This window comes from Gigantopelta aegis, chromosome 3 (assembly GCF_016097555.1).
Source record: "Gigantopelta aegis isolate Gae_Host chromosome 3, Gae_host_genome, whole genome shotgun sequence".
Classification (NCBI taxonomy): Eukaryota; Metazoa; Mollusca; class Gastropoda; order Neomphalida; family Peltospiridae; genus Gigantopelta; species Gigantopelta aegis.
In genome coordinates, this window is record NC_054701.1 from 67,746,089 (window position 1) to 67,773,531 (window position 27,443).

Consider the following 27,443-nt stretch of genomic DNA (forward strand, 5'->3'; position numbering starts at 1 on the left):
GATCAGTGATTTAACACATTTACTAGCCACGATTAAAAATTCACTAGCCCTACTTTTCTTTAAGTTAATACAATTTTACTAAATAATATTAGTAATAATCAAATATGTCACCTAAAGTTGGAGATAGAGCTTAAAACCACTAATATTAGGGGGTTGGGGTGGGGGCAGGATATTCATATTTACAAAATGGAGTTTTAAAACTGCAACATTTGACCCAAAATATTCACTAGCCGTTGGGCATGGCAATAGTAGTTATTTACTAGCCCAACATTAAATATCACTAGCCATGGGAGTGGGGCTACCATAATCTAAAAGCCCTGTATCACTAACAACTAACCCGGTGTCCTGGACAGACAACCCAGATAGCTGAGGTGCGTGCCCTGGACAGCATGCTTGGAACATTAATTGGATATAAGCAAGAAAATAAATTGCAATGGAAATGAAATTCCATTACCTACTATTACAACAATCTATTAGTAGATTACACAGTAGTATCGTATCATAAAGCATTAAACGGGATAGAATGTAACTTGTACCTAAAGGTCTGAAAGGGGCGGGATGTAAGCTAACCCAGTGGTAAAGCGCTCGATTGATGCGAAATCCGTCTGGGATCGATCCCCGTCGGTGGGACCATTGGGCTATTTCTCGTTCCAGCCAGTGCACCACGGTTGGAATATCAAAGGCCGTGGTATTTGCTAGTCGGTCTATGGGATGGTATATATATAAAAGATCCCTTGGTACTAAAGGAATTTTTTTAGCGGGTTTCCTCTCTAAGACTATATAAAACAAATTACCAAATGTTTGACAGCCAATAGCCGATGATTAATAAATCAATGTGTTCTGGTGGTGTCGTTAAACAAAACAAACTTTAACTAAAGGTCTGAAGATCTGTTTGGTATTGTAATAGTTATTTACGATCTACCTGAATTTGAAAAAAAATCACACTAAGGCCAAAGACCAAGACGGCACGCGCAGAGGGGAGGGGTGTGTGCGACTGATGCATTAATTTTGGTACAGATGACACTGTTGTAGCTACCTCGGCCGGGCTAGCTCTGGCACTCACCAATTGCAAATTAAAAAAAAATTCTAATTTTATTTTAATTCGGCGAATACATTTTATATAATAATTGTTATTTTATTAAAAAATAACTCGGTTTTGCAATTTTTGAAGTTTAAATACTTGATTGGGCAAAATGTTCTGCTCATTCAGAGCTACACTGCGCGCTAAGTTTGAAAATAAATAAATAAATAAATAAATAAATAAATAAATAAATAAATAAAAATATTGACGACTAGAAACAAACCTAACATAGGAGAGAAAAAAAAGAAAGAAAAAACCCGCTAGGCCTACAACCTATAATATGAGTCAATATGGCTAAACAGTATTACAAAAGTTATACGTTATTTTTTTCTGTAATTATTATAACTGTAGGGGAAGTCGTACAGTTACAACCTACAAATGTAGGAACCATATTATCTGGAGGGGGCATGGGGCATGCACAGTCGTTTTGGGGAAACCCCCCCCCCCCCCAAAAAAAAAAATGAAAAAAAGAGGAACTGTGATTTTCAGTAAAAATACGTTTCGCCCCAGTTGCTAATAAAAACGTTAATTTTCTTGTAACACTGTCTTGTTATTGGTGTACTGTTTCAGGCCATTAAACACTTTAGAAAGTTTAGTTACTTTACATCGCTCGAATTCGTCCTACAAAAACTCAATTTCCGGTGCGCAAGCGCTCTACGAGGACGCCATTTTGGAGCCGAAATTTGAAGTTATGTTGTGCAGCTTTTTACATCACAAGTCATGTCTTCACAACTTAATTATAAACATATTTATTGTATTCTGTTGACCCTTTATTAACTTTACTCGGTCAGCATGTTGTGGATTTTTTCAGAATTTTACAATTTAGTCTGTTATTGTTTGATTGACTTCGTAATTTTCATTTTTGTTGATGTCTTTGTGAAGCTGCAATTAAAAGATGCATCGTAAGTGAACTTGTTTGTCGGGTGTATAGCAGTGATAGAGCCATCATAAAGATAATTAAAACATTTGTTAGGGGATCAAGTGGGGGAAATCTTGCCTGAATTTACGTGAACTGCCGATATGTTACGTGGTGAACCGTTGCGGTAACGTTAATTTTTTTTAGAAATTAAGGACCGTGAATCGGGCCATCCTAAACACTGTTTTATTTACATATTACTTGTTTTTAAAGAATGTGCGAATCCTGAACCCAGACATCGGAATACTTTTATATCTCTCAAAAACAACGAATGAGAAAATGAGTATGGTAGCAGGCATTGAAATAAGTCGAGAACAGTGTTTCGGTCTCGACAAAAAATTCAATAAAAGTTTCGTTTCCGAGCGTAAACCAGATAATTCATTCCGGACTTCCGTGTTTAATTTTTTCATAAAGAATTGCATTGATGTTCGCACACACTTGTGCAATTGCAAGCAATTATAGTCATTCCGCGTTTAAGCAGCGTCCACTAGATGAATTTTTTTCAGCATTTCGTTTTCTCGTATGGAATTGTACTGATGTTTGTGTGCAATTGCAAAGCAATTTTGTGAATCCGCGTTTAAGAAGTGCCCACTAGATAAATTTACTTCCGGATTTAGTTTTTTGTACCTATGTTCGCGCACACCGATACAATTTGAGAACATCCGCTTTGATCAAGTTTGATGACTTAAGTGATGCAGAAACTGATAACACTTCAGACCCAGACAGAGACATCTGAATTGGGTACTGTAGACGATGACCAGTCATAATGTCCCCACGTCAAATCGTCCACGCGTACGAAGGAGGCTGTGTGTTAAATAAACAAGTAAATGGGATAGGTGGAAACATCAAAGAATTAGCCTTATTGGGCATTAAGTCCTGCAAGGTTAGTGTTACGTGTGACCGGTGACATAACTAGTAATAAATGAAGCTCAGATTACCTAGCAATCATTATTATTATGTAATGAAACAAGTAACACTGAGTGAGAAATAACAACACATATTGTCATCAATTTAGTTTCTTCAGTAACTCCCATTATTAAATGTGAGTAACCATGATAGCCCTACCTATTAACTAGTAATAAATGAATAACAAATTTACTAGTTGTAATAATCATCCTGTACACATCTAAGGGATTGAATAGTAATGTGAACGTGATCAGTTGCACTCAAAATTTCACATTTCCAAAAAATTATCTTTCATTGTATGATAAAATAAGAGAAAATAAAAAACAGAACACTTTTATTTTCATCAAATTATTTATTCAATTGTTCAGTTATTAAATAATTTATACATGTATACTACAATAATCATCTGGCACACATGTAAGGGCGTTAAAAGTAATAGTAACAGGAATTCAATTCTAACTTTCATAATTATAGTTGTAACCTATGGGTTACCAGGCTATATTTTGTGGTAACCTGTAAATGGGTTACCAGACAATGCTTATTTCGATGCCTGCGATAGGTTATACATTTTTGGTTTGTGTGTCCGTTTGTTGCACTATTTCGGTTGAGAAACGTTTGAAACATGGTGGCACAAGTATTGAATACCTGTTTCATATACTATGATATAGGGTATGTGACATGGTTCGGACGTAAAAGAACCAAACATTCTACGTTCCCTCGAACTACAGAGAGAGTGGAATTTTTATTTAATTCTCCACAATACTTTTTTTTTTTTTCTCTCAGCATTCCATATCTGCACAATGCAATCGAATGGCCTTTTGGCAAAATAGTGGATTCAACGGGTCTCTATCTAGTGCCTCATCAATAGGAGGACAGCCACTTCCTATGAAATCCTTTACAGGAGATTTCATCCCTCTTGCGTTGTCATAAAGTTTATGTCATCTCTTTTGCACTGTCACAAAGAGGCCTGCCATTCCAAGACTAGTTTACTAAGACAATGCAAGTCAAGCTGCATACCTTGGTGGTTCTAGCATTTTGTTTTCACCTCTGTATTAAAAATTAGATTTAATCTGTATAATTTAATGTTAATGTGTAAAGAAACATTTTTGTTTATATTGGGTTTCTTTTAAAAAAAATGTTATTTAAGTTGGTATGGGTTTAAAACTTAATACCATATTTTTTATGTGTATTTCAACATTATTAATTATGAAGTTACATGCCAATTCATTGGTTTCCTTTTGACGCAAATGGGCTATGTACCGTGAGCATGTGGCTAATATTCAACAAAGAACACTTGAGGTTTGATTTTGGCTGTACAGTTAAATTGCAATGTGATAATTGGAGGCCTAGTTGAATTTGAGAAGGGCCAGTAATTTTTTTTATCAATTGGCGCTGCCTGGCGATCAAGGTTTTCATGTTGTTGTTATTCAACCCTGCGTTTGAGTCTTGGTTCTCCAACATTTCAGCATGGCTGTGCAGTTTTTCAGTCGTTATGGTTTGACGTGAGCAATTGTTCTTGCTTGGGACTACATAATTTCAGGAGAGCAGTTTGTTGCTCACCATCAATTTTCAATCCATAAGTACTGGTTATTCCACAAAATTGTCAACATTTGGAATCATTACTTTGATAACCTGCATGGTGAAGTATTCTTTAACACTTAGCATAACAACTAAATTAAATAGACTACCTGTTTGCTAGGGTCAAGCTCAGTCAGTAGAGTGCTTGCATGATGTGTTTGGATCTCAAACCACCTCAGTGAACCATTATCTGATTGGGTTTTACCCTGTCCCAATTCTGAGGTTGGTTGGTTGTCAGCGCAAGCTTTGGCACTCGCCAAATTCGCAAAATGCAAATTTTGAAAATAGTTGGCGAATTTTAATTTAGTTTAGCAAAATAATTTCATGGAATAATTGTAATTTTTTAGAAAATAACTGACAATTTCTGCAATTTTTTAAGTTTAATAAACAATTTGGCAAATAGTTTTGCTCACTCAGAGGTAGCCCTGGGTTGTGTTGGTTTTTTTGTGGGGGGTCTAAACAGTTTAATCTCTTTTTGGGGGTATACCTGTAATCTGACTTGTTTTGGTAAATTAACTTTGATTTGAGTAAATTGTTTCATGGACTAAAAATTTGAGATCCTCTCTTTTTTTTGTTTTCTTTTAATGTATTTGCATTTCATGCTGAATTTGTATAAAGCTGTTCCTTTTTTATTTTAGAAATGAAGAGAAAAGGCGGATCTGGTTGGTTGAGTCAGCTTGCCTGCTGGTCATCTGTTTCCTGTGCTACTTCCATCACATTCCATACCTGTTGGGTCCACTTACCGCTGTAACATTTGCTTACACACAGCTTTGTGGACGGGTTGATCTGAGACAGTTGTGGAACGGTGTGCAGACGCGATGGGATGAGTACAAGCAGCACGAAGAGAGCATGGGACACATTCGGGAGCAGCTGTTGCGGCAGCGGCAGGCGAACACCCTCCCTCCGCCCAATGTGAATTACCCCCATTTCTACCAGCAGGTGTCGCCGGGGAGCGTCTTGCAGCCGTTGACAAATAACAGTAACTACTCCGTAAGTCCAAAACCCATTCACAGTAACAGTGGGTGGTTTTTCTCATTGCCAGGTAAATCGATCGGTGAGCGAGGGCCAAAGATCGATCACCTGATTCCCGATCAGAGGCAGCACGAAGGCATGTTTGTGTCTCAAAAACATGCTCGCGGAATGCTGGTTAGGAATCCCGAGGAAAACTTTCATCAAACTTTGACAAAACCCCTCGGTTTTGGCGGGGAGAGGTTAACAAGACGACCTCTCCGACAGGAAAACACTACCGCCATCACGCACATTTCGAAACCTCAGTCCCTGCTACCCTCTGCGTCGGTAGCAGCCTCGTCGAAACCGTCGATAAAGACCAAGTTCATGACCGCCTTCGGCATGAACGCCCCGACGAACCTGCCTCCAGGTCTGCGGAACAACGGCATGAATCTGTGCTTCATGAACGCGGTCCTCCAGTCCTTGGCCAGGACTCCCCACCTGGTGTCCTGTCTGATGGTCGACTCGCGCCGAGACGAGCTGCAGTGTGGGGTAGCCGAGAGCGTCCTCCTGTCCACGCTTGCCGAAGTGCTACACCAGTGCAGCTTGCCCCCGGGTCAGAGCAGTGTGGGCGTCCTTGACCCCACGTCGTTCAGACAGGCTGCCTCGACACTGAACAGCAGTCTGTTCGCACCGATGGGTAAGCTGCAGGATCAGCAGGATGCGGCCGAGTTCCTCATGTGGTTGCTAGACAAAGTGCACACCGTGCTCAATAACAACAAAAAAGCAAGGCAAAATGGTACTTGTACTTAAATAGCACACATATACATGTAAATTTATGCTTGAAATCTCACCCTTACCCCTGCATTGCTTGAATTTGTGTGTACACATGCATTTTGCACTAATATTTTCTTCTCTCTTTTTTGTGTGTGCGTCGGCATTTGTATTGGTTATGCTTGTTTTCCATAGTAATATATATGTGTGTGTGTGTGTATGTATACATGTAGTCAATGTATAATATATAATAATCAAAATAAGTAGGGGATATTCAAATATAACACAATATATCTTACGTATTAATTTTTATTGCAATATTAATTGTAAAGCACAAGCACTCATGTGACAAGGGATTGGCATTAAAAATTATAGTCAGGATAGAGATGTAGGTCTGGAGGAGATAGATAGGCAACAGGGGTGGTGCTTGTCAATTAGAGGTTTTCACTATTTGACTAGCGTTCCAGTCAGTGCACCACGACTGTTATATCAAAGGCCGTGGTATGTACTACTGTCTGTGGGATGGTGCATATAAAAGATCCCTTGCTGTTGATCAAAAAGAATATCCCATGAAGTGGCGACAGCGGGTTTCCTCTCTCAATATCTGTGGTCCTTGACCATATGTCTGACGTGGTACCATATAACCGTAAATACAGTGTGTTGAGTGCGTCGTTAAATCTTTTTTTATTTGCACTAGTAACGGGTAAAACCCACACGGTTCGCCAAGCATGCATGCTCCTGATTAAACGTCCAATAACATTTTGGGGGATCCTGTCCCATTCCTCTTGTAGAACGGTGCCTAATTCAGCCACGTTGGTTGACTGATCAGTGATGTTGACATTATCTGAGACACTGTCCAATGATGTTCTCACGTGTGCTCAATGGATGAAAGGTGTGGGCTTAGGGCTGGCAACAGTAGTGTGGTGATGTTTTGTTGCTGTAAATATGCAGTGACCTGTAGACTCCGGTGAGCACGGGCGTTGTCCTGAAAAATAAAATGTCCAGCTTCATGTGTGAATGGCACAATGATCAGTGCAAGGATGTTGTCACAGTAGTACTGCCCAGAGACCCTCCCTCGAACAATATGCAGCTGGGTTCTGGCAGTCATGGTGATGCCACTCCACACCATAATGGACCCTCCTCCAAATCAATCGGTCATGAGGACGAACGTTGGTGTAGCGTTCATTGGAATGTCACCAGACACGCTGGTCATCGATCATGCAAATCTAGTGTGAATCTGAACGCCTGTTAGCTCAATGTCTATAATGTGTACACCATTGACATCTGGCAGCAATTTGTTTCGCAGTCAAATGTGGGGTAACATAGGGTCGATGTTACTTCTATACAGTCTGTTACGAATAGTCTGACCAGACACTGTAACGCCAGTTGTAAAACAGATTTCTCAGGGATTTGATTGGTTGATTGACCTCGATTCCTCAACGTGCAAGTCCCAATGAAGCTGTCCTGAACCGGAGTTGTGGCCCTTGGCTGTCCTGAACGGGGACGATCATCCACATTTCTGGTTTGTCGATATCGGGCCCACAATCAGCTAATGACTGATTGTGACACATTAAGTATATGGGCCACAATTTGCTGGGTGGTGCCAACTTGGAGCATGCCAACAGCCCTGTGACGTTGGAGACTTTGCATTGTTGAAAAGTTACACAATGTTGTAAAGTATGTGACAGCAAGGTTATGTTTTAGTGTTCCTTCCAGTAACAAACAAACAAGCCAGTGTGCACACAAAGTGTTCAATTTCAAATCACACCCTTCGCACATGCAGCGTCACGTCACATGCTTCTCGATCAAAACAATCAGACTTTTTCATGTTCTTTTGAGTGGGAACATTAACACACATTGTGCACTTATTTTTAGTTTTATATCTCATTACATTCTATAATTATTAATATTTGAAATGAAATATCCCCTACTTATTTTTAACTTTATATATTAATAATGTTTGCATTATTATATTATTTTTATTAAAATATTTTATTATTTTACTATTAATAGAAGAAGGATAAATAGCAAGTGACCTGTGTGTGTGTGTGCGTGTGTAAAACGAGTTTAAAGAAAACTAATTTTGGGACATTAGAAATTAATTTTTTAATGCTTGCCCTGTACATAGTCTACTAAGTTAATACTCTTCTCTCTCTCTCTCTCTCTCGCTCTCCCTCTCTCCCCCTCCCCCTCTCTCTCTCTCTCTCTCTCTCTCTCTCTCTCTCTCTCTCTCTCTCTCTCTCTCTCTCTCTCTCTCTCTCTCTCTCTCTCTCTCTCTCTCTCTCTCTCTTAAGTTATAATTTTTTACAGTAATTGATTCTATAATATACTTACTCTCATTTACCACTAAACAAAATCTTGATGTGATTTGGATAGGAGCTGCAATTTGTAAATAATTTATTTTCTTTATGGGAGCTGGCTGCAAATTAAGAATGCTTCTGTGATATTGGATTTTAGATTGAAACCTTGGTAATATGAGATGGAATTCCAAAATATCTAGATTAGATCATTTTTACAATTGAGCCAGAAAAGTAAAAAACTTCTTCAAGTTCAGTGCCTGTGAAGGATATACGAAAATATATAAAACAGCCATTGAATTAGGATTTCGCCAGAATTTTAAAAATGCTGGATAGATATTTTGGGGTTTCTATATCATAATTGTCCGATTCTGTCCCAAAATCTGGGGTTCAATTAAGAACAGAATCCTGCTAAATTTGCTGCCTGCACAATATACACGTATTAATCTTGTTTTAAAGTAAGTGATTTGTTATTGTGGTTTTTTTACAGATAAGGTTTCTCGGCAGCGAGGAGAGGAGGGGTTTCCCACATCCACATTTTCAGTTTTAAAGTTTATCTATGGCGATCTCAATCACACACACCTTAAGGATCTAAAAGATGCCTGCAGGAAAGAGGTTAGTCTTGAGATGCAAATTCCATTTGTCCATAATCCGTATGCCTAATGTGTAACACGTTTATTGAAATAGGTTGTGTAGATTCCATTCATGCATCTCCAGCATATCTAATCACACTAGGCATTAGGAATTAGTATATGTACACGCATACAGATTGCGGACAAATGGAATTTGTGCCCTAGCCATATTGTATTGTGTACTAGACATTTTTCTCTAATTAATGAGGGGCGGGACATAGCCCAGTGGTAAAGCATTCGCTTGATGCGCGGTCGGTCTGGGATCGATCCCCGTCGGTGGGCACATTGGGCTATTTCTTGCTCCAGCCAGTGCACCACGACTGGTATATCAAAGGACGTGGTATGTGCTATACTGTCTGTGGGATGCATATACAAGAGTCCTTGCTGCTAGTTGAAAAGAGTAGCCCATGAAGTGGTGACAGCAGATTTCCTCTCTCAGTATCTATGTGGTCCTTAACCATATGTTTGACGCCATATAACCCTAAATAAGATGTGTTGGGTGCATTGTTAAATAAAATATTTCTTTCCTTTTCTATTTAATGAGCTATTTTAGAAGGGAGCTGAGTGGTGAAAATTCCATCTGGGGTTTCCTGACATTTGTTGGTTAATTTTTGTTTTAACCCATCTCCACAGTGAATGTGTCAGATGTCTGCAATTATCAAACTAGAGTGAATATATATGCAAAGGGAAAAAACACCTACACACATGCTAATTGGAAGAAATAGATTATGTAGCTGTATTGTAAGGGTGTAACAATGTATACTGACGTCCAAAAGAAAGTTCACAAAGGCTTGAAATTGTATTATAGGAAACCAACAAATGGTACAGTGGGATATGAAAGTATCATGAAGTTTCACATCTAAATGTCACGGGATACATGCAAAGTGTTTTTAAGATGGTTTCTAAATTGATTCTTTTCAATTGGCAACAATATTTATCAAATTATTAAAATTATATGACTGTAAAGTTTCTTTTGGATGTTGGTATACTTGAATATTCGGTGCACTGAACAGCGACCTGTGTCGCAGTTGCATTCGTATTTGTCACTAGCAGTGAGGTCGTTAAGAATAGGACACATATTGCTTTAGCTGTAGTAAGTTGGAATGTATGCTTAATTTGGAAACTTACTCTCGTCAGAATTGGTAAATAATATATGTTTCAGTTCCTGGTTTCATTTGGTATTGTGCAATATTCAGTGGTCACACTGATAAAATGTTTCCTTTGTTTTGTAGATTAAAAGTGCTAATGGGCTGGAGAATGATTCTTATGCGGAGCCAATTCAGAGGCTTTCTGATTTGGAGTGGTTAACTCACAAACAGAACAATGAATCGATAATCGACGACCTCTTCACTGGGCAGCTTGTCGAGGCCTACCACTGCCTCTCCAACAACAATATATCGGTGAACCTGCAGGCATTCAACGTTCTGCCCGTGCCGATAGCGGCCCCTCGAGAGCTGTCCGGTGTGGGGTACCTCGAGGACTGCTTCACGACGTTCTGCCACATAGAGCACGTCTTCGGACACAACGGAATCCTCAGGGATCAGGCGGAAGACACTGCCACTGTGAACAAGAAACGAAAAAGGACTATCAATCCCGTTGACCAGAGCACCCCGAAAATGCGCATGTTGACGAGATCGTCAAAATCTTCGTTGACGGCCGACACCACCTTACTGAACCAGTTCATGTCTCCGATACCCAGTGCACCGGACATAGACGACAGTGGGTTTCACGATCACCTGTTCAAAACGTCGACACCGGTACTCGACGCGACGACCACGGGGGTCGGGAACATTGTCAATCGGCAGCAAGGAGAGATTGAGCGAAGGTGCCTTCTGAGACAATTGCCTGAGTGTCTGATTATTCAGCTGATGAGGTTTTCCTTCAACCAGCAGGTGGGGAAGACGAGGAAGATCAAGAACCCGGTAAGCATCCGCTTGAAGGGCCTCGACTTGACGCACATCATCTACGACTCGGTCACACAGAGGGAGGACCTGACGGCAGCTAGTCACACCTATGATCTCTACAGCCTGTGCGTCCACCTGGGAGCCGAGAGCATGCACAACGGGCACTATGTGTCCTACGCTTTGCATGGCGACGGCAACTGGTACAGGTTTGACGATGAAAAGGTTGCACAGGTGAACATGGATTATGAAGTGACAACCAAAGAACTGAGGGAAAACGCCTACATACTTTTTTACAAGAGGGCTTGAAAAGAAACGAGAATTGTGATGTGATTAGGAGTTCTCCATATTTGGTGCAGTCTTGTTGCTTGTAGAATGTTTGGTTGTCAGTGATTGATGGACTGGGAAGAGAAGTGTAGGAAATATTGCAGGTCTAGCTCTGGCACTCCCCAAATTCACCAATTGCGAATTTTATTTTAATTTGCAAACTAATTTCATGTAATAATTGATTTTTTTTTATTGATTTTTTTTTATTACTGTCGATTTTGAAGTTTAATAGACAATTTGGCCAAATATTTTGCTCACCCAGAGCTAGTCCTGTATTGGAACCAGTGATATTCTACAATCCACTTACTTGCTAGTCCAGCAGTGGGTTTTTTTTATACATGACCCACTAAATTTTATTTTACATGTAGTTGTACTAATTACGTTTGGGCTAGTAAAATACAGAATCACCCGAGCCAGCTTAAAACAAAATCACTGTAACCTGACAAACTGGATAAAACCACCCAACTCGGTTTTCGTCAAAATGCCTTTCTGTTTTATTTTATTTTTGTTATATAATGGGCTTTTGAAATTTGAGTTTTGGAGGGATGGGGGGGTAGGGTTCAGTTCTTACTGAACACCCTGCTGGTGTAATGGGGAGTTCGGTAACATGAAATAGTAAAGAATTATTGCCCAGTTCACAAAAGATATGTTTTCATTTACTACTACTAGATAATGATGTAAAACCACCACTGCAGAACCCTCTTGTAAAACCAAAAAAACCTTAACTCATTTATCACCATTACGTTATTATGCATGTAGGCCTGTTTAGTAGGCCTACATTGTAAACTGTTCCCTTGTTCTAAAAACAACTTGTTGAATTTTAGTTTGCAGATCCATTGAAATGACTTCAGGATCTTAATTTGTTGCATTACCGCTACATTGTAGATGACCAAAGATATATTTGTGTTGCTGTTTTAGTGGTATTGTCAGTGTACATCAATGGAGTAATTATTTAATATTGAAAGTCTAAAACAATTAATTAATTATCCAGTAAAACTAATGATGAAGTGTACCACGTTATGTACGATTACATAAATGTACTCTAAGAGTGTATAGTTTGGTAACGGTACTGTTATAGGGTGTGTAAAGATCACTATTAGTAGATCGATTACTATTTTGGGTGTTTCATTACTTTTGTTCTGAGTGAGATTAAAACATGAGGTGCATTATGCCAAGAGTAGGTTTCAGAAAATACACCAGTATAACTATAAGCTCTCTCAGAATCCAAAACAAACAATGTAGTGTTTGATTTAAGCTCGACACATTTCATTCATTCTCATGTTAATGTTAAAAACTAGTGAGTCCATGAAAAGTAACACCGACAATGACTTTATTTTTAGCCTACTGCAGTGGCCACATGCTAATCTGTCTTGTTCAGACATCCATCAACGGCCGTGGTATGTGCTATACTTTCTGGAATGGTGCATATAAAAGATCCCTTGCTACTAATGGAAAAATCTAGCAGGTTTCCACTCTTAAAACTGTTAGTTGCCAAATGTTTGACATCCAATGGCTGATGATAAATAAATCAATGTGATCTAGTGGTATCGTAAAACAAAAAACAACTGGGTTTTTTTGGTTCAGACATGTTGAATCGATGATCGTCAGGCTTTGGTCATAAAGGCCTAGCAGTCTGGCAGTGGTTTGGCTTAGTACCACATTGGTTGTGACGTTCAGCGTTTATCCCAATAACCAGCTGCTGACCCACTTAACCTTGTCATTTTCAAAACATCTTTATGAAAATCCTGTTTTGTATCTTTGTTGGCTCTTACAAGTACATGTACCTGTAAAACACTCTTTCAATGCAGCCCACTACATTTCAACAATTTTTTAAAAAATTTTTGGTGACTACAATATTTTATATTACCTACATGAATATACGAAATAACAGTAGGCACCATCAGGCTCCTAGACGTTAAAGTTAACACAGCAGGGCCGTAGCTAGCAGGGTGGGGACGGTGATTATAGAAACATAAAAAAAATTATCTTCTTAACCATTTAAGGAGTTTTAGACTATTAACTACTCAGTTGCCCCCCATTTTTTTTTTAAATCCTAGCTACGGCTCTGCATAGAGGGCTGATATGTCAGTCGGAAAAGAAAATGCCTATTGAAATCAGTTTTTGGCTTGCTTTCAAAGTTAATAAAAATTCAGTATATGCTTAGGTGTCTGATACTTTCATGGTTGTGACAAAATGAAGAATACATGCATGTCAAAACATAACGGCAGTTTTTAGTGATGAAGTGTACCACGTTAAGTACGATTACATAAATGTACTCTAAGAGTATAGTTTGGTAACAGTACTGTTATTGGGTGTGTAAAGATCACTATTAGTAGATCGATTACTATTTTGGGTGTTTCATTACTTTTGTTCTGAATAGCGCACAGAGACGGAAATGAAAATGTGATGAATTTTTCTTTTTTATGAAAACTGATGATCATCAATATCGAAGCAGCTGAACACGTCAACCATTTGTTAATGTTTTTAATGAGTCGTCACATGATCTGTCCTAATTTGTTTTACTTGCTAATTCCACTTTGAATTGTGTCGCATAGGGAAACATTGTTTTTGCAGTTGAAAAATACTCACTCTTTGGAAATGTTTTCTTCAACTAAAATCACTGTATGATTGTCTAATGTCGATCAATTTACACCTTTATGTGAAATTTCATGAATGTACATGGTAGGATGTTGGAGAAATTTGAAAATAAATAATGCTTCTTTGAACCAGAGGTTCCTATTACTTGTTAGATAAATAGTAGTCCATAACATAAGCAGTAGTAATCTTCCATTCAAAATTAAGGCATTAAAACATGTTTTGAAAGAAGATATACAGTGGACTCTTTGTCTAAACTGGGACTGATCAAATGTGTTGGTTTACATAGTGCCTGTATAGATGGATTTCATCCAGATTTACCAGTGGTATGTGCTATCCTGTCTGTGGGATGGTGCATATAAAAGATCTCTTGCTACTAATGGAAAAATGTGGCGGGTTTCCTCTCTAAGACTATGTCAAAATTACCAAATGTTTGACATCCAATAGCCGATGATTAATACATTAACGTGCTTTAGTGGTGTCGTTAAACAAAACAAACTTTAACTTTTCACCCAGAGTTATGGTTCTTGCAATATAATCTAAAAATACCAACTTAAATAAGATACCAAATTGGAATGAGAGAATGCACTTAAAAAATAATAATCTGATCAAACTGCATGCAACCTTTTATTTATTAATTTCTTTCAACATCTTTATATTGTTATTTCAAGTTTTCTCTCTCGGTTATTGTTTTAACCACCATGATGCACCATTGTCAAATTTATATCCAGTGTAATGTCACCATACCACTCAAAATGCTGGACACACACTAGTCTAGGCGTTAGAGAATTGATAATTTGCTTTAGACTGTTTATTGGTTACCCATAAACAAATTCAAGTAACTCATTTAATTTGTGTGAACCAAGCACAATAAGGCTGCAAAATGATGTAAATTATGTCTTAAAAAGCGCAAATAAAAAATGGGTTGCACAAAATAATTTGTTAAAACTAGAGAGTCATACTTACAATGTTCCGAGGCCAGTACTGGTTATTATTCAAGTATTTTATCTTGCATGTTAGTGATATATGTAATACCGGTACCCTATTTTCGAGATGTGCTTTTAGTTGCTGGGTGTTAATATTTTACACTGTGACCGGCCGTGGTGGCGTCGTGGCAGGCCATCGGTCTACAGGCTGGTAGGTACTGGGTTCGGATCCCAGTCAAGGCATGGGATTTTTAATCCAGATACCGACTCCAAACCCTGGGTGAGTGCTCCACAAGGCTCAATGGGTAGGTGTAAACCACTTGCACCGACCAGTGATCCATAACTGGTTCAACAAAGGCCATGGTTTGTGCTATGCTGCCTGTGGGAAGCGCAAATAAAAGATCCCTTGCTGCTAATCGGTTTCCTCTCAAACTCTGTGTGGTCCTTAACCATATGTCTGACGCCATATAACCGTAAATAAAATGTGTCGATGTGCGTTGTTAAATAAAACATTTCTTTCTTTCTTTCTTCTTCTATTTTACACTGTAGTAGGTAGCAGAGGTCATATTGTTAAGAGTTTATCCAGAGATTATTACATAGAATGAGTTATAATTATTTGTGGGTTTCTTTCTTTATATGGAATTAAAAAATAAACTTGGGTTGTCATTATTATCATTTTATTACTTGAGTACTTTACATATTAATAAGCTGCATTCTCCAAATAGCAAGCGTAAAATTTCTTTATTATATTAGTGTTAGACAAATGTTTGAGAAAGTCACTAGCCCTCACAAAACCTTTGGCTATTGCCCAATGCAGTATAGTAATACAGTTTATACTTTCCACTAGCCCAAATTAAACATTTAGCCAGAACCGAGGGCTAGTGAATTTGTCATACCCTGTATGTTTATTTCTGATACTTTGCTGCAAATTAATCAATACTACATACATACTATTCAAAGTTTGCTAACATGAATTTCAGATCCTATAGTGTTAATGTGGTCGACATTAATCACCAAATAATACTAATGTCTAATATTTAAATGCTTAGTGAATGGAAATTGCTAGAAACCACCCATTTAGAGAGGGGGAAAATTAGCTACAAGGCATATGATCAATGCACCTCTGAAAATATTTTTGACAATCATGGGTGACGGTCATTACAGATGAGGAACAACAATGAAGGTCTCCCGACTGATGCTCAGTGATGTCAACGTCGAGTGTGAGAACCACTTGCCACAATAACTGCCTGGCATTGTCGTTTTATGTTCCTAATCAGTCTCTGAATGTGCTTTTGTGGAAGATCGTTCCATTCCTTCAAAAATTCAACTGCTACATGTAGGTCCTGCAGTGTCTGTGGCTGGACCTGGCAGTGTACAATGGCTACCTGTAGCATGTGCTGTACATGTTCAATTGGAATGAGGTGCAGAGACAAAACTGACCACTACATTCACACTGTTGACGATGGTCATTAATGACCCTAGCATGGTATGGCCATCAATTGACGTTCATTAGAATGAAACCAGGATCTAAAGCATCTCATATGGTGAAACGTAGGGATGCAGTATGTCGTATCTGTAACAGAAAAAGGTCATCGTTTCTCATGTTCATCAATGTAGGCGTCTTTGTATGGTTCACCAACCCTTTTGCACAATCTGAAATTATGATTAGTCTAGGCAAAATTAGATCTAATTTCTTCCATGGTCAAAAATATATGTAATCCATAGCAAACTTTGAATATTATATAATACTTATATCATTAACTGCTGCATCTTGGCATAAATAGTGGTTTTCCCATGGCTATTTAGTACATACATTATTACATGTAGAAAATCGTCGTCATGTATCTACTGAAATGGCAGCCAGTTCCTGTCGGTGGGAAAATAACATTCAAAGAGATGTGTTAACCTGACTTTCACTTGTTCATTTTTATTTTCAGTAATGTAAATAAATGGTAGACAATTAAATTATTTGGTTGTAATTTTTTGATAGGCATATTCAAGGTATAACGTTTACATTTCACAAGAAAAATAAAATAATATATATCTTTTTATGTGGCTTTGAGACTGCCACTTTTAATGCATAGTGCAGGTTATGTTCAAAAAGATTTTTTGCATTATGTTATGATTTTTTTTATTATTGGCTCACAACCAATCCATTCTCATTTCTGGAACAGCCTTTCATGACATAATGTGATCTCATTTTAACCTACTCGTTCAACGTAAAATATGTTGATTCCTGTAACATGCATAGATACTGTAGAGCAGGTTAAGAAAATTATGTAAGTTTAAAAACTATTTATGCATAACTCAAGTACTGTCATTTATTTACTTATTTATGCTTATCCTCATTTACTATCTAGCATTTAATTAATGACGTGTATATTCATCATAACTTTGTTGTTTGAAGTTGTAGGGTGGTCAAGAAGATCAAAATATTGTTTAACGTGTGTTTACATGTGTGAAGGATGAGATGATTTGTGATGTTTCTTACACTGATGGTATGTGAAGCTTGAGATTGAAGTCACACTATATGATAGCATCAGTGGATTCACTTTGGTTAGCATCCTTGTAAAAAGATTTCTTTAAAATTTAAACATTATTTTGCAAGTTTTTAAGAGAAAAGTAAACCTTTTTGTACTGGGTTTCGCGGTGCTGTTTGATTGAAAACATATTTTATTGCATAAACAACAAAAGCATTGGGTATAAGTTTGACAACTTACTAGGCCCTCTCTTATATACTACGTACAATATATGGTGACAATTTCTTAGTTGTTATATAATAGTAATGTATACTTATAAAAGTTAGAATACAAAAGTATTTTAATAACAATCAAATTGAGGAAAAGTGGGTATTATGTACAACAGGATTTTGAAAGTGCTTTTCCCTCTCCCCTCTAGCAGTTACTTGATTTCTTAAATTCATAACCATAACTGGAACTCAATAATTAAGGTTACACCGTTAATGTTAATGACTTTCTTTTTTTCTTTTTTTTAACATTGGTATTTTACCAGGATTTAAAAAATAAATGCTCCTTAAATGACTCCTACTCCACCATCAGGGCTTGTGCTGTCGGTAGCCAAATTAGCCATTGGCTAATTTTTACAAAAAATTGCTAATACATGGTGACCACCTTCCTTTTGTAAATTGTTTTTATTATTCCAATTATTGTATCACATTTTTAGGATATGGCTATGCTTGAGTGTAATTCAGTTATATGAATTTCGAAGTCACCTCATTTTAACCAACAAATAGAAGTCACCCCTTTGTTATTCATTGCCATTAATCTGATTTGTAATTTTGTTTTCCATTGTTTGATCATGGCAGCTGGAGATAAAAACAACTTATTTGTGTATCTAAGCTAGTGCTACAATAGATTTGTTCTGAGCAAAATGTTATTAATTCAGTGAAAAGAATTAAATATTTTCATTGATCTTGTGGTGTTATGCCCAAAAGTATAATTTAGTAGGATTAGTTTAAATTATATGTTAATAAGCCCAATGATGACTGGTTTTATAACATTCTGTGGTAAAGATGGCCCCAGTTTTAGTGTGTACAAATAACAAATTAACATTCCTGTGTATACATGTAGAGATAGTATGTAGTGAAACCACCTATATGATGTATATTAAGAAACCTCATGTTAATATCATTGGTCCATGTTGAAAAGAATTCTGTACAAAATCTTGCCTATTTTTCTGATATATACGTCCTCGCGGTTTTGTGAAAAGTGGTCTAACAGCAGAAAATACGCTTTCAGAATCTCTCTTCTCTTCTCTCTCTCAACCCCCCCCCCCCCCCCCCCCCCCCCCCCCCCACCATTATGTTTTCTTTCTTTAACCACCTCCTAAAACCCTTCATTGATCATTCTAGATTTGGTGGTTCTACTACTGTTGCCAAAGTTTGCTTAATATGAGTTTGCTGTGCATTTATATATATTTCTGATGTTTATTATCCTGCCTCTTCTATTCTGTAAGTATTATATAACAAATTAAGATTCGACACCATGGCAGCATATTTTCCCCCTCATGATTTATTTGTTAATAATGTGTTCTGTTAGTGCTTTATTACGGTTTCATCATTAGGACACTTAAGAATTGCATATCATAAAACGTGGTGCTGAATTGTTAAAAACAAATACTGGTATTCTGTTGAAAGATTTTTATGAACCTAGTAATGTTACCAATAATAATTGTTAAATATCAGTAATATATTATTTGTAATCGATCATATATTAATTTATGAATTGTGTATGTATGCATCAAGTTGCATAATGGTGTAGACTTCATTAAACATTAGGAACAAGACTTAAAGTTTATTTCATGTTTTGTGTCTCAGTGATTGTGAACGACATTTTGGTTTAAAGGAAATGTCGTAAAGCAGATAACTTACTAAATGCAGAGCCACTCGGATATCTTGACTTGAAATATAATGTTCGAGGTAGGATTTTAGCTCAGTCGGTAGAGCTCTTGTCAGAGGTGTTTGGATTGTATGATCGAACCCCATGGTAGGTCCATTCCTACCACTTGCATTTCAAAGGCAATGATAAATGTATGTGCTGTATAGTCTGTTGGAAAGTGCATATAAAAGATCCTTCACTGCTAATAAAAAAAAAGTGTAGCTGGATTCCTCAAAGACTCAGAATTATCAAATGTTTGACATCCATATGCCGATGGTAAACACAATTATATTTTCTTTTCAACTAATTACAATAAACTGTTTTCAAACAACTGTCCCCTCCCCGCCGAATTATGACTATATAGCCATTATTCAGCTACATGTATATGTACATGTGTGTGTACAAACACACACACGTACGCACAAACACACACACTATCAAAAATTGAAATAAAATGGAATCTGGCGATTAAGTGTTTGGAAGGGTAAATAAAAAAAGAAAGAAATGTTTTATTGAACGACGCACTCAACACATTTTATTTACGGTTATATGGAGTTAAGAACCACAGATTTTGAAAGAAGACCCGCTGTCGCAACTACATGGGCTACTCTTTCTGATTAGCAGCAAGGGATCTTTTATTTGTGCTTCCCACAGGCAGGATAGCACAAACCATGGCCTTTGTTGAACCAGTTATGGATCACTGGTCGGTACAAATGGTTTACACCTACCCATTGAGCCTTTCGGAGCACTCGCTCAGGGTTTGGAGTCGGGTATCTGGATTAAAAATCCCATGCCTCGACTGGGATCCGAACCCAGTACCTACCAGCCTGTAGACCGATGGCCTAACCACGACGCCACCGAGGCCGGTGGTAGGGTAAATACTTTATGGGACACATTTGGGGAGCCATTTAGCAGTTAAAAGTTGTGCAGCCCTGTCTTTGTCTCAACGATACGGTGGACTGGTTATTCTTGGTGTTCATGATCTATTTTGTGTAGGTTGTTAACACATTTATGTAGTCCAATGTGTGTGTGTGTGGGGGGGGGGGGGGGGGGGGAAGGTATACCTAGTTGTTTCGTGCATCCCAACGCGTTGCATGAATTCCAGCGTGATGGAATCGTCACCTGTACGTAGATTGTTGACTTTGGAATGGTATTTCTAAATCTGAACGAAAAACCCGTATGGCATGATCTTAGCTCTAAGATCACCTTCGTGGAACTGGGCCCAAGGCCATATCTCTTCACAGTGCAGAGTCGAATGGGCATTTGCAAAATAGTGGTTGATTCCATGAATGACTATTGAGTGCCTCGTCTGTAGGACAGGCACTACCGATGAGATCCTTTACTGAAGATTTCTCTCTTGCACCAGAGGACTGCCTTTCCCATACTAGGTTACTAAATCAAAACTAGCACCGAACAGAGTTCATTATATACTGAAGGCCAAAAGAAACTTTACCATAGTTTTAAATCACTCTGGTGTAAAAACAACAAACAATAGTCGCATGAGGTAAAATATATTGACTAGTTCAATATGTCAACATTAACATAACTAAAATTGAGTGTCATTCAGCATCTGATAATGACGTCACATTTTCCCAAAGCGAGGTGGTGTACACAAATCGAGCTTTCAACTTCATGGATGACATGCAAAGCATACAGACAATCACTGAGTCCAATAACAAGTCACATTAATAGCGTGTGTGACCACCCCTTGCCCCAATACAAGCAATAATTCTTCGACGCATAGAAAAAATCAGTCGTCTGATGAGGTCACGTGGGACGCGTTGCCATTCTTCTTGAAGGGCCTGGATCAGTTCCTGTTGGTTGGCTGGAGGGTGTGGTTGTTGTCGAACACGGCGATCCAGAACATCCCAGAGGTGTTCTATGGGGGACATGTCTGGGGAGCGTGCAGGCCACGGCAATACGTTTACGTTGTTGGCTCTAAGGAATTATGTACGATTCTGGCTGTATGAGGTCTGGCGTTGTCTTGCTGAAAAATGACACCACGTGGCTGCCGTTGGAGAAGTGGTATTGCAGTTGGACGAAGAATGTGATCCCTGTAACGTTGAGCTGTCAAGTTTCCGTGAACGATGACCAATGGTGTCCTTTCCTGTGCACAGATACCTCCCCACACCATGACACTCCCTCCACCATATGGCACGACCTCCTGAACGCAAGAAGCCGCCACTGGTTCTCCCCTACGGCGGTACACACGCTGTCTTCCGTCAACTCTGAACAAACAGAACCGGCTTTCATCAGTGAAAAGAACCCGCAGCCAATCACGTCGCTGCCAACGTCGTACAGTCCTAGCCCATGTCAATCTCAAACGACGATGTTGTGGTGTCAGTAAGTGCCCTCTATATGGTCTGTAAGCCCTTAATCCATGAGTCCTGAGTCGCCTGGCCACGGTCTGTCTACTAACCCTGTGACCTAAGGCATTCATTGCTGATGACGTCACTGTCAGGAAGTGATTTCGTAGATGCAAGGTACGCAAGTACCGGTCATCACGGGGCGAAGTCACCCTGGGTCTGCCTGTTCTTGGCCTGTCTGATGTCTGCCCTGTTTGCCTGTAGCGTTGCATCAAGTTTGTAACAGTAACACGGGAACAACCGAAGGTTCTGGCGATGTGGGCATGAGTGGCTCCCATCTGTATCATACCCCGGGCTCTCTCGCGTTGTTCTGGTGTCAGTCGTGGCATTCCTATGGTGGGTTTTTTTTTATCTGTTTGGATGTCTGACATGCCGTCTAAACCGTTTTTATACCCTTATTGCACGTGCAATTGCTGTTGTTCATAGTGCACGAGTTTTTCACTTTTCTGTGTGTTCCACCCAAAACGTGCAGTGGGCGGGTATAATTTTCTGCATACATTATTGTTGTGTTTGGGCTATGTGTTTTGGATTGAGTTACTTTTTAAAAACAAATCGTTTTTTCTTAAATTCCAAATTGAAAATGGTAAAGTTTCTTTTGGCCTTCAGTATAGTAAGTACAGCTGTGATGTGCACTCATCTATCACTATCACAACATTAATGATAGCAGGTGTTTGCGAAATACGTTACTACATGAAATATTGATGGCAGTGATTTTCTTTAGTAAAGTATAAAGTACAATGTATGTGACTAGTATAACTAAGTATCATCCACATTTTCTTTAATAATCGACCTCTATTTACATTTATTAATGGACATTAACGTGACAGAATTTGACAATGATTTGGGCTAACGCGTTTTTATTGTAAGAACTGTTCAGCTGCTTATTATATGTAGCTAAACCTAAACCAAATACCTAATGGTTCAGACGTAACATTAAAACATTTTTCTTCAAAATTATTGTGCCTTTACTGGACTGCCAAGTGGCTGTGACAGAATGACAGACTTTACGTGCGAAGAACCACGAGTGCACTTTACAATAAACACATTGATACAAATGAATAAATACAGCTTTAATACAACCCGACCCCCTAAAAGGTCTGTGAAAGAAAAAGAAAAAAAAAATATATATATATAAGCGGATAATAAATCGATGGACTGGAAAGGGAAAATAAAGGAATGTTTGTTTAATGACGCCTTAGCACTTTTTTAACTTACAGCTTTTTTATATCTAACACTTGTGATCATTCAAACACTTTGTCTACAAAATCAGAACGAAAACCAGGCAATGACGATCATCACAGGGAGGGGGGCATGGAAACGACACCCATCAAGGCTTTAATATTACAAACGTAGTACCTCTGCAGCAGAGAACGTATACAAAAGTAGAAATTCAGCTTGAAAAATTCAAACTTTTGCTGCAACATCCATTGATCAGCATCACATCTCGGCTCACAGGAGGTAGACTACAAAGTGTAAGCTTTCTGTCATACATAAGGAAGTTAATCAGAAATAAAGACAATGACTCCCAAAAATGGGGGGGGGGGGGGGGCATAGCTCGGTGGTACAGCGCTCGTTTGATGCGCGGTCGATCTGGGATCGATCCCCGTTGGTGGGCCCTTTGGGCTATTTCTTGTTCCAGTCAGTGCATCAGACTGGTATATCAAAGGCCGTGGTATGTACTACCCTGTCTGTGGGATGGTGCATATAAAAGATCCTTTGCTGCTAACCGAAAGAGCACATGAAGTGGTTACACATATTCCAGGTATGAATGAAAAAGATTAATAGAGCATACTCGTCAACAAAGCGCTGACCCTGGCTCACCTTACAGACTCGTACCCAGAAGAGAAGTGGGTATAGGCATATACTGATGGATTATAAATCGGAGCAATAAGGTGAAGCAGGAATTCAAATAAGACTTCCAGGAGGAGACGCACAGCATTTCTCGGCTGCAACAGGAAAACCCTGCACAAACTACAAAGCAGATATGCAGACCTTGATTATGGCAGCATCATTTATGTATAATAGCGGACTCCAACAAGCAAAGATCGTCTTTATTTCCGACTCACGCTCCGTTCTTCAAGCACTAGAGAACTAAAATGAAAGAATCATCTCTTTGGAGAATGCACAAGGCCATATCAGCTCAACAACGAGGTGTGCCTCTAGTGGATACCAGCTCACTGTGGAGTGATGGGAAATGAAGCAGCAGATGAACTAGCAAAGATTGGCTACAGGGGAAAATGAGCTGAAGCAACAACAACAACAACAACAACAAAAATCAAAACAAAAGGACAGAAACAAACCAAGGACATGATTCAATCAAAGGGTTGACAAGGGAGGAGCAAGTCATCATTTGTAGACTGAGAACAGGACATGACAGACTGGATAGCCATCTACACAAACTCAAGCTCTCGAAGTCAGCAATGTGTCTATGTGGACAGGGATGAGAGACCACAACCCACTTCCTCCAGGATTGCAGTCCGCACCAACAAATAAGAGACCAAATATGGCCTGCTTACATATCCCTGTCAGAAAAATTGCATGGCCCTGTCACACAAACCTATTAGTTAAATATCAATAACATCCGTTGTGACGAAAACTGAAAGATTAACCTTTTACGTGAACCTTTAATTGACTCTTCCAATATAAAAGTGTTTCAAACCAACCTTTGGGGTTGTTTTTTGTTTTTTAAATTTGATTAAATGGGATTTAAAAACTTTTTACTTTGTTTTTATTTACATTTAGTGGGGGTTTGGGGTGACTGGTATCGTCATTTTTTATTTTCAACCAGAGTGTAAGAATATGTAATTCTGTACGTGAATTTAGAGTCCGAATAAAGATGGATATATACATGGTTATTGAAATCTTAAGAAACAGTATTGACGTAGCCCAGTGGTAAAGCGTTCGCTTGATGCGCGGTCGGTGTGGGATCGATTCCCGTCGGTGGGCCCATTGGGCTATTTCTCGTTCCAGCCAGTGCACCACGACTGACATATCAAAGGACGTAGTATGAACTACCCTGTCGGTGGGTTCGTGCATATAAAAGATCCCTTGCTGCTAATCGAAAAGAGTAGTCCATGAAGTGGCGACAGCGGGTTTCTCCTCTCAATATCAATATCTTAACCATATGTCTAACGCCACATAACCGTAAATAAAATATGTTGAGTGCGTTGTTAAATAAAACATTTCTTGCCTTCCTGTCTCCCCATAAATAGAGTCAGGTGATTAAACACAGCGTTGGTGGTGGTGTAGTTTAGTCAATTTGAATCCCATTATTTTTGGTGTCTCTTACAATTATCAATGTCTTGTGCACATTATAGACCCATTATTACAGTCAGTTTACCGAAAAATTGCACCAAGAAGAAAATATAAATTAAATTATCTGGGGGCGGGGTCACTTTTTTCCTTCTTTTTTATGTGTGGTTTTTTTTTTTTTTTTTTTTTGTTTTTTTGTTTTTTTAATTTTATTATTATTATTTGTTTCGTTGGGGGTTTTTTAGGTTTTTTTTTTTTGGGGGGGGGGGTTGATGTTGTGCCCAGGACAGCATGGTGGAAGATTTTTTTTTTAATACATGCACGAATACTACAGCCATTCACATTTCAAACATTTGATAGTAACGCGGTCAGTCTAGGATCGATCCCCGTTGGTAGGCCCATTAAGCTATTTCTCTTTCCAGCCAGTGCACCACAACTGGTTTATCAAAATCCGTGGTATGTGTGTCTATGGGATGGTGTATATAAAAGATTCCTTGCTACTAATGGAAAAATGTTGCGGGTTTCCCCTTTAAGACTATATGTCACAAGTACCAAATGTTTGACATCCAATTCCCGATGATTAATAAATCAATGTGCTCTAGTGGTGTCGTTAAACAAAACAAACTTTTTGTTTTATGATACTAGTAGTAACTACAGACATTAGTAGACTTGTGTTTAACTTCAACTAAAATTGATTTTCGAGTAGTTTCAGGTTGAAAATGTTTTACAAAAGACATAGAATAAATTGCGTTGTATCATTAAAATCAGTGGTCATAGGAATTAACCTCATTGAATTCCTTTCTAAGTACTTACACAATGTTTTGGGTGATATACATGTATTTTAAACCAAAATGTTAAAATTGCTTAATATTAAAGTCAAATTAAACCACAATGTTTACGTGCGTGTGTGTTTGATCATTCCTCATTTCGTACAATATAATAAGTCACTAGTATGCCATTTAATAACAAAGGCTTTATTGTGGTATATGTTTAATATTAAAGGATATTTCATTAGTCGCGTGTCAAGCAGATAGGTATCTCTGAGTAACTGACACACCTTGTTTCATATATATACTCTTCAAAAGAAGAAACGCAAAACCACATTGTCGTAACATTTGGAGAATTGATTTAATTATTGAATGGTGAGTCCGATAATTACCAAATGTTGCAGGATTGTTCACAATTCACTCTAGTCCATTGTGAGTAAGTGATAGGACACACCACCAAGGTCAAGGTCATCTGGAGTCAATACCGGGTGTGGCCTCCGCGTGTGTTGACAACTGCCTGGCACCGCCTGCCCATTGAAGCAACCAGAGTACGGATGACGTCCCGGGGGATGGTGGCCCACTCGGCCCGCAAGGCTGCTGCCAGCTCGGGCAGGGTCTGGGGCAGTGGTTGTCGCTGTCGGAGGCGTCGGTCCAACTCGTCCCATAGATGCTCAATTGGGTTCAAATCCGGTGATATCGATGGCCAAGGAGGACATTAATGTTGTTGTTCTGTAGGAAAGCCGTTGTGAGACGTGCTGTGTGAGGCCTGGCGTTGTCATGTTGGAACACTGCGTTGGCGTTGGCCATAACTGGAACGATGTGTGGCCGGAGGATCTGGTCATGTAGCCCTGTGCATTCAGGTTGCCCTGCACGTGGACCAGGTCAGTTCTGCCAGTGTGTGAGATGGCTGCCCACACCATGACACTACCCCCGCCGAATCTGTCCACTTCCTGCACGCAGTTTGCCGCATAACGTTCACCACGACGCCTATACACGCGACATCTTCCATCATGACGTCGGAGCAGAAATCGGGACTCGTCACTGAACCACACCTGTCTCCATCGCAGTTGAGGCCATTGTCGATGAATCTGGCACCACTGCAGTCGGAGTCGACGGTGTTGTGGTGTTAAGATGACACCTCGAACTGGACGTCTGGCACGAATTCCTACCTCACGTAGGCGGTTCCGTACGGTCTGGTCGGATATCCTGCGCAAACCTGGTATTGCTGCGGCTGTGGAGGTGGCAGTAGTCAATCGTTCCCGAAGGTGGCGTACCCGGATGTAGCGGTCCTGCCCGGGGGTAGTGACCCGTGGTCGACCGGATGTAGGGAGGTCACGTGTTGATCCATGTTGCTGGTAACGGTCCCACAGTCTGGAGATGGTGCTTGGGGACACATGGAATGCCCTGGCAACGGCCGTTCTGGATTCGCCTGCGTCTAGTCGGCCGATGGCATTGTTTCTCTGCGGTTCACTGAGACGTGGCATGTCCTGGATTGTCAACTGTCGGCCAGATACAGAGGCCAGGCAAGCGAACACCCTGCACTTTTATACTGTCGGTGTTCATGTTGCACGTGCAGACAACGCACGTGCAGTGGTGACATGGTTTGCACGTGGCTGCGTTTTTGCGAATATTCACATTTTGGAACTTTATTGTACAGTAGCTGCGTTTTATCGAATGTAACCGTGGGAATGTGTTTGGGACATGCAATGACTTTATATTCACAAAGCATGAACCGGTAGGAAACATAAAATCGGAGTTATAACCCATTTGTACCCTTTTG

The 27,443-nt window shown here is 39.2% G+C and overlaps 1 protein-coding gene across 2 annotated transcripts in view; it reads left to right on the forward strand.

Moving 5' to 3' along the window:
- The first annotated feature begins 1,736 nt into the window (after window positions 1–1,736).
- Window positions 1,737–27,443, forward strand: part of LOC121368834 — a 31,075-nt gene continuing 5,368 nt past the window's right edge. Inside the window, exons 1-4 of one of the 2 annotated variants that reach the window (XR_005957530.1) lie at window positions 1,737–1,983; window positions 5,120–6,228; window positions 8,991–9,115; window positions 10,365–11,054. Coding sequence is in view for 1 of the 2 variants with exons in the window: in XM_041493580.1 (XP_041349514.1) it covers window positions 1,874–1,983; window positions 5,120–6,228; window positions 8,991–9,115; window positions 10,365–11,342 (2,322 nt within the window). In the remaining variant the exon portion in view is untranslated. Of the gene's footprint in view, window positions 1,984–5,119; window positions 6,229–8,990; window positions 9,116–10,364; window positions 14,087–27,443 lie in introns of those variants that run through there. The other variant, XM_041493580.1, reaches the window with a different exon arrangement.